The sequence below is a fragment of the Phodopus roborovskii genome, unplaced genomic scaffold (assembly GCF_943737965.1).
Source record: "Phodopus roborovskii unplaced genomic scaffold, PHOROB, whole genome shotgun sequence".
Classification (NCBI taxonomy): Eukaryota; Metazoa; Chordata; class Mammalia; order Rodentia; family Cricetidae; genus Phodopus; species Phodopus roborovskii.
This window is the reverse complement of record NW_026126480.1, coordinates 13280748-13289258: the sequence shown is the minus strand read 5'-3', so window position 1 is coordinate 13289258 and position 8511 is coordinate 13280748. Positions and strand designations below refer to the sequence as shown.

Below are 8511 nucleotides of genomic sequence, written 5' to 3'. Positions count from 1 at the left end.
TATACACACACACACACACACACACATGCTCTTGCTATGTCATCCAAATTAGCCTGGCACTATTTTGTATCCTAGGTTTGCCTTGAACTCACAATGCTCCTGCCTGGGCCTCCCAAGTTCTGGGATTGCAGGCAGAAAGCCTAGCTCCACCACCCGTTTTCTATAGACATTTCCTCCCTACTCGGCTGAACTGCTTGCTGTCTGGATGCGGAAACCTCCATCTTTTCCTACATCCCCTGCCACACTAGCTCCTGGCCCTTCCCACTCACTGCCTTTGTCAAGAGCTGGTCTAGCTGGTGTCAGATTTCTCAGCTCTCGCCAGGAGCAGCCACTATGGCCATCTCACTCTCCACCTTCTCTACTCCAACCATTGTTTTCTTCATGCCTGACACTTCTACTTGGTTCATTTATAAAGATTTCTTGCTCTAACCTCATGCTGCTATTATCTTCCCATATCTCCTTAAGTAAATTTAAAGCATTTATTTTAGAGCAGGGCCCATCTGTTCCAGCAAGTCTGCCTCAGATTTCTTTGTGTTGTCTGGTTTTCCATCTTTTTTCTAACCAGTGTACTCTTGTGACCTGTGAGGCAGTTGCCTTGGAGGCACCCTTGTGTGTGTGTGTGTGTGTGTGTGCGCGCGCGCGCGCGCGTGTGTTTGAGCGTGTGTGTGCTTGCGTGCATGCGTGTTGGAGCCCTGACTTTAAGCAAGTGGTGGGGGTGGTCTCCCGGCACTCCACAGCCACAGTAGGAAGGATGCTGGCTCCTGACTGGAGCCCTCCAGGCAGCACCAAGAGGAGGTCTCTCCCAGCTGCGTGCAGCTGTCGGGGCAGGCAGTAGTGATTAAGCACGGCAGCTTAGAGGATGCCAGTGCGTCCCTCCATCCTGGCTTCTCACTTGTTCTCTCCTCAAACCCAGCGCATCCTGGGCTAGGTCCTCTGGTCCTAGGATCCCATGCTTCCTACTTGTGTCTATAGCTTCTTCACAGATGACTTGTGGATTGAGAAGGACATCCATGTTGGCAGGAAGCCATCACTCCTTTGGTTGTCACACCTGACCCACCAATCTCCTAACATAATGATGGCCTCTTTCTACAGGGACTCACCTGGTGTGTGTGCCCCCTCCCCAGAAAAAAAATGTGGCTGTGTACTGTGTACTGTGTACAGTGTGCTGTGTACACTGAGATTTCACTCACATGCAGCTCCCATGTGACACGGGACAGCCCCCCTCCCATCCTGGCAAGAGATATTCTAGCAAGTTTCCTCCTTACTGGTGCTGGAAAAGAGAAGTAACACCATTGAGGTGTCCTGCCCTGGGGGGGGTTGGATAGCTCTGGAGGGTTTCTGAGGGCACGGAGCCCACCCGCCCAGGTGCCTCTATGTGGTGACAGCTCTTGGTTTTGTGCTTCAAGTCCACAGGTATGAACTTCTGTTAGGCAAGGCCTAGCAATGATACCCTTTCATCTGCCTCACACCCATGCTGTCTCTCCATCTTCCTTTTCCTGCCCCCACTTGCCGTCCAGAGCCTGGACTCTGGGGCAATGGCTGCCCTTATCTCCCTGGGGACCCAGTTCCTCTCACACCTTCACATCCCTGGGTCTGACACACACACACACACACACACACACACACACACACACACACCACACACCACACATGCATGCACACGCCAGGACATTGCAATATGGCTGTAAAACAGCCTCTTCACGCCCTCCCTCAATTACCTTCACCCTGTCTGACCGCCTCCTACTGTCCTCAGTTCACCCATCCACGACCCCACACTTTGCCCAGTCCCCTTCTTAAAGAGACCCAGTGCTGAGAGGGTCAGCAGGGATGAGGGGCCAAGGCTTTGAAGACCTCCTAATTCTCCACCTCCCAGCCTGCCTTTTAAGTCTGTCCGCAAGCTCCTCCCCTACCTGCCTGCTCTCCCACTAACTTCACAGCCCCCCTGAGCCCAGGCTGCTCCTGCCTACCTATCCCACCTCAGAAGCACAGGAGGGCTTGCTGCTGTCTGCTGACTCCAGAGTTCTCTTACCATATTCTCTTGCCATCTGTTTCACACCGGTGTGTGTGTGTGTGTGTGTGTGTGTATTATTAGCTCTCCCCACACCTGACCACAAAGTTTGCCCTGTCTTCCTCAAAGGCCCCAGAAAGGTCACTCAGCAGGCAGAGCATGCATGGCCCTCCTTCCTGCTCAGAGAACAGCCTTAGGGGCTGCTGTGTTTAGAGTGCTGGCTGTGGAGGGTCTGCAGGTGGTGATGAGTGTATGAAATAGAATGAACACATGAGGCTGTGTGTGTGTGTGTGTGTGTGTGTTGGCATGGGAATGCTGTAGTGTGACCAAGTGTGATCAGGACTGGAACACACTGGCAGGAACCTTTCCCTGACCTCTGAGGGACAGAGGGTTGCAGTGGTGCTGCCACCTGGTGGCCACAACAGCACTACATGCCACCTCACCCTTGAACTTGGGAACCAGCAGTTCTCAACCTGTGGGTCTCAACTCCTTTGTGGAGGTCTCCTAAGACTATTGGAAAACACAGATACATTACTATTCATGACAGTAGCAAAACTGCCATTATTAAGTAGGAAAGAACATAATTTTAAGGTTGGGGGTCACCTCAGCAGCAAAGGGTCGAGCATTAGGAAGGCTGAGAGTCACTGCTGTAGACACAGGATGCATGGGCATCCACTCCTCCCTTCCCAGCTCCTTCTTTGGGCCCAGCCCACTTGCTTCTCATCCATATGCCCCATGACTGTACTACCCAGTCTTCCCAGACTGCAGGTGGAGCTCCTGTCCTCCTGGATAATCTTCTCTCCTATAGGAAGAGGCCTTGGAGAGGAACCAGACATGCTGGGCTGCCTCACAGCCTAGCCTTGGCAAAGTACGCTCCAAACCTTGGGCCATTCAGCTACATAACGGGCCCGTGGCACCAATGGTACAGAATCTTGAGGTGTTCAAATAAAATGCCAACTGGAACTCTTAAGTTTGGACAGGAGGATAGTTACAAGAGGCCAGGGGGTGGCTGGCTTTGTGTTGTGTGACTCTATGGGAGCTGCCTGCAGGCTCTACGTGGAGATACACCTTCTTTCACCTAGCCTTGTCCCTAACCTTCATCCCTGACATCTTCAGGCTGACCACCCTGCCAGTCATGCTGGAGCTCCTCCCATCACACTAGAGTGTCTGGGGTGAGTAGACATGTAGAGCTTTCGTGGGACAAGGGAAGCACCCAGGGTCCTTTCCAGTCCTCTCTCTGCAACCACAGTCCACTGTTCACCGAATCTTGCTAGCCAGCAGCTCTCAGGTCTACTCCTCATCCAGCAAGGTCCAAGTTTTACCCAGAGAGGCAGGCACCATAGTGTGGCATCTGGGCCCTTCTTAGGTTAGCTTTATCTGTTCATCTCTGCATTCCCTCTCAAGTCACCTGCCCTTAATCTGTGTCTCCACAGGGGCAGTTTCTTCAACCACAGGGTCTCCCCCTTCTACCTACAGGAAAACAGCACGTGTTCATCCTTCAGCTTAACTGTGATTCTCAGGCATGGGCTTCCACCTGGCACACCAGGCACCTGTGGCTGGGCTGGATCTGCTGCCTTGGTCTAGCTGTGAGACCCTTCCGGCCACAAAGAAAGAGCTGGTTATCAAGGACTCTGGCAGAGTTCTGCACACCCAGCAAATGATTTTCAGGTTAATTTGATGGCAAGAAGAGATATCAGAGCCTGTGCCTGAAGGGAGACATAGGCTGGGAATGGACAGCAGTGCAGGTGGAGCGGAACAGCAAAGCCCCTTGGGTTTGCACTCAAGTTGCCCAAGGGCCAATGGAGGAGTGCTGAAGGTCAGCACTGAGGTCATGTACAGAGGAGCAGTTGTATCTACCTGCATCAACCCTAGTGTCAGCCTAGCACCATTAAGCTAGCCATCTCCTTCCAATCTTGGGCCAGGCACTGAGCCATAGCCTAGCCTAGGAGTCCATGGCTCTGAGAAGACAGAGAGCCTAGGGGAACTCAAAACAGTACTGGGCAGAGGTCATGTGACACCTGCATCTGGAAGCCAGGGAGTAGGAAGCCTGAGACCACTCAGTGTAGACAACTGATTCCAAACCTGTAGGCTAAGCAGAGGTGGCAGACAGGCTGAGTTCCCAATGGTGAGGCTGCCATCCCAGGACATCCTTGTGGTCACAAGATGCCCCTACGGGTCTCCTCCAGGCCCATCCACCCTTATGAAAGGAGAGTAATGTCCAGGCTCCTCACAGATCATCACTGATTGGTTAGGATGTGGTGAGCAGGGCGGTAGAAAGGAGGAGCTACACAAATTACGGGAGGAGCCTCCTCACAGTTCCCAACATGGAGTTCACAGCTGTTTGTGCAACAGCAAATGCCCATACAGCTGGGCAAGCAGAGACAAACTTCACAGACACAAGCCAGTGTCAAATCCAGCATGGAGAATCACACTCAGGGAGACCCCTTCCACAACACTTAGAGAAACTGGAATATGAAACTGATGGTTACCCAGACAGCCGTGCAGCTGAAAAGAGGCTCTGGGGTCCAGATGCTGGCTGTATGGATATTAGGACCAGGGCAAGCCAGCATGCAGAGATGTAGAAGGACCCACAGGCCACCTCCTCTGAGCAGCTTCTGTAGTTGCTTCTGACTCTCAGGTCTTCCTCTCTGGTCCACTCTCTGTCAACTGATACCTCCCTCGCCGTTTCACACTTGAGCCTCCCGTGTGCCAAGCAGACCTAGCCCTCATATCCGGCCCAGGAATTTTCTCAATAGGTCTATGATACACCCCACCTCCAGAACAGGAGAGGGATTAGGCACTAGGGGTAGAGATTTTGGTAGCCTGAGAGTTTCTAGGGTGCTTGTCTGTGCCCGATGTTTGCCCTCCACCTAATGTACAGATAGAGTCCACAGACAGCCTCCTGGGGGAGGGTTGATAGAAAGAAATAGATTTATTCTCATGTACAAAGCACTCAGCCCACGGGACCACACACAACAGGTGCACAGAGTCCTAGAAAAACGCATCTCTCTAAAGGCAACTCAGAGTAGGTAAGGCAGGTGGCCCCTCCCCCACCCACAATACACACAGAACGAAACAGAAGAGAAGCCAGTGGCCACTCACCCAAGGGGGAGTCTCCTGAGCCCCCAGGGCACATGTGGATATGGCCTTAAAGAGGAGAGAAGCCCTGTGGGGTGAGGCCAGGCCCCTCCCTGATGGCAGGAATGGGAGAGGGGCTCAGGCCAAGGGGATACACTCAGAGGGAAAGAAGGGTTAGGCTCTCCGTGCCTTAGGGTGGCAGAGCATGCCACAGCCACTCATGGACTCCACAAAAGCATGGAGACATTGATCTAAAGAGAGAATAGGCTGTCTAATGATCCGGTCTTGTCTAGTTAGGGAAAGGAAATTGCTTCAGGCCACACCACCTGAAGGGTGTAAGGGGTTATCTCCCAGCTCAAGGGCCCTTCCTGTCCATCATTCCCATCTTTCCTATCGGAGCACTTCCTCCCCGAGAGCACTGAGCTACCCAGCACTGTCAGCTTCCTCCAAGGGTCCCACCCAGTCCCACCAGAAGCACATAGGTGTCCTCAGGACACTTCATCCCATGGCTATTTCTAGCTGGTGACTGTTTTTATGCCTCTGCTCAGTCAGCAATCTCTTCCGTGAGGATCTTGGAGTCCCCAGGGAACGGGGATTCCTCCAGGAAAACAAGGGTACTGACCTAGTAGGGCTATAAGGAGGTCACACAAGGAACCATGACGCTGCTCAGAGATGGGGCGGCTTGGGCAGGACTGGGCACAGAATGGAACCACTGCTGTGGTCACCACTGTGCTCTCAAAGAACAAATGAGCAAGTCTGTGTGAGACCGAGAATCCTGCTTCCCGTCTACAGATGAGAAAGCTGAGGCCCGGGAAGGGAAGCATGTGCTGGGTCACAAGGGACATCCTGGCTGGCCTAGAACCCAGGACCCATGGCTCTGGTTCCCAGTGCATCAGACAGACTGGTAGAGAACTGTGGAAGGAGGGTGGGGCAGGGAGGGTCCCCAGAGAGGGTCACTCAGCCTCAAGGCTGCAGCAGCCGTTGACAGGAGCCCTGGTGCCATCCAAATCGGGCACCTCATATTCCTCGTCCAGGAAATCTAGCGAGTTGTTACTCGGGAGGCCTCGGATGGTGAACTTGTGGGACACCTTGGTCCAGTGCTCACGATTGGAGGCCACACGTTCATACAGCTCTGCTGCCTTGGGGAACAGGTCTTGTAACAGCCTGTGGGTGCAGAGGATGGGGTTAGATCTGAGGCAGACACGCTGCCCTGCCCTCTCTGCACGTGGTCCCAGCTGAGCCCGCAAGCTCACTTGTAGATGGGCATGGCGATGTGCTCCATGAAGCTGATCTGCAGCTCAGGGATGTAGGCCTTCTCCCGGTCCATCATCTCCATAGGTCTGTTGCCCATGGCCTTCTCCTGCAGACACCAGGTCATCAGGCCTGCCCTCCTGCTCCTTTATCAGGTACCAGGTAAGGCCAGCTAACCCAACCCCCCCCTCAGCCTCATGCCAGGAATGCCCCACCCACACTGCACGCCACCACCCTGGGCATTCCGAGGTCACCTGACACATACCAAATCTCCCTGGGAGAAGAACTCCTTGTAGATCAGCTCCTGGAAGGCAACACTGTCATCACTTCCTACAAGTGGGATCTGTCCTCCTGGGCCCATTCTCAGGGCGGCAAACTGAGGCCCAGTCCCACCCAGGGCCTCCCCTCACTAACTTAACAGTAGATGGTAGAGTATGGGGCCTGGATTCTGCCCTCTTCCCACTAGCCACTAATTGATTGTGTGACCCTGGGTAAGTCATTTTGTAGGTGGCCCTGAGGTGGTCTGTATTTCTGACTCCCCAAAATACAACCAGGCTAAACTCAGCACAGAAAGGTGTTCAGGCTGCTGTGGGGGCACATGGAGCTGGGCATAGGATACAGTCTGTGCTTCTTCAGGTTAGGGGCCTGGTTCTTACCGCAATCTTTCTAGTGGTCTTCCAGCCCTTTGTCTGGTCAGAGAGGTCACAGGAGGTCATGAGGAGGCAGAGAAGAAGTCTGTGATGCTGTTTGTTGTTTCGGTCATAACCCACTGTTGAGGGACAATGGAGTCAAGGAGAGTGGTGCAGGCCCCTGTCCCTTCTGAGAGCAAGGGCCCCACAGCCTGTCCCAGAGTGTGTCTGGAATGTTCCATGGGAACAAAGCACGCCCAGCAGAAGCTGGGATGCCAGTACGGGGTCTGCCTGGAGGGACACTGGACTAAGGACAGGACATGACCATGGCAGGTGTTCAGGGGGGCAGATCTCCGTGCTAAACCATCCATCCCACCCCATCGGCGAGGTGTGGCACCTTCAGCCATCTTCTGCAGGTCCTTGAAGATGCGGAGGTGGTGTGCTAGGTCTGTGGCCAAGATGATGTCCCTCATCAGGTCCAGCATGCGCTGATAGTCCTGGAGAGGGCCAGGGAAGGCACATCATGGTTCCTGCTGCTCACATACCATCCACTCCAAGACGGGTCTGCTCTTTCTCTGTCTAGCCAGTCCCCAACTCCCATCAAGCAAGCCCTACACAGCCCCATCACCTTCCGGGAGAAGTGGTCAAAGATGTTGCAGCCATGGGTGTTGAGGATGGCAATGGCCTGAGCAAAGTGGTGTCTCTGTGGGGAGAGGAGAGGCGGGTCCCACTGGATCAAAGTGTCCCCCTCACCGGAGGCTCCCAAATAGGCAGGAAAGCCCAGCAGGGCCAGACCCCCAAACTCAGCAGAGCAGGCAGAGAGCAGAGTTGGGATCCCCATTCCCTTTGTGAGTACTCTATTAGAACCCTCTGTGGCCCCGGGCAAGTCCGTGGCCAGATCCACAATACAGAACCCTCAGCTGTTACGTAAAGGGACCTGATAAGATATTCTCAGAGGGAAGAAAATTCTGAAATGATCCCCTGAAGTCCTGGACACTAATTCATGCAGAAAAATATTTGTTTGCTGACAAGGGAAGGCAGTGAGGAAGCAAGGGCAAGGCCCTGTCTCCTGATAGTGAAGGGTTGTCATTCGGAGGAGGAGCAGGCTCATCCCAGGGGACAGAGGGCAGACCAGGGCTGCAACGAGGCCTCCTGGGATACATGAGTATGCCATATATCTCTATGGGTGCAAACAGAGCAAGCATCTGGGGAGGATGCAATGGGAGACAATCTAGGGCAAGGTGACCTTAGAAATGTGGTTCCCACACTGAACCAAGACCTGCACAAGAGAAGTTCAGATGTCTCAGATCTGGTTCCTGACCTAAGAAGCCCCTGGAGAGAAGAGCAGCCCCAGGAATCTAAACTGAGAGGATTAGAGCTGACCCAGGCCTGAAGGGACAGGCAGGTTTGAGGGGTGGGGCTGCTCTGATCCCACTGGTTTTGCAAACCTGGCTCAGGCTGACCCAGTGTCCCTGGTCATTGTTCTAGTCACAGGCCCTGTGCCTGTTTCAGGAAAATGAGGTCCAAGAGGCATAGCTCCCACAG

General features: G+C 53.8%; 1 protein-coding gene across 4 annotated transcripts in view; it reads right to left on the bottom strand.

Annotated features, from left to right (window-relative positions):
• Window positions 1–4921: 4921 nt before the first annotated feature.
• Pde2a (phosphodiesterase 2A) overlaps window positions 4922–8511 on the bottom strand; it is a 93041-nt gene continuing 89451 nt past the window's right edge. For all 4 annotated transcript variants that reach the window (XM_051192389.1, XM_051192386.1, XM_051192390.1 and 1 more), the window contains 6 exons: window positions 7595–7669; window positions 7364–7463; window positions 6994–7106; window positions 6603–6641; window positions 6340–6446; window positions 4922–6250 (listed from right to left, as the gene is read on the bottom strand). In XM_051192389.1, coding sequence (XP_051048346.1) covers window positions 6040–6250; window positions 6340–6446; window positions 6603–6641; window positions 6994–7106; window positions 7364–7463; window positions 7595–7669 — 645 coding nt within the window. In that variant the 3' untranslated portion in view covers window positions 4922–6039. The remainder of the gene's footprint in view (window positions 6251–6339; window positions 6447–6602; window positions 6642–6993; window positions 7107–7363; window positions 7464–7594; window positions 7670–8511) is intronic.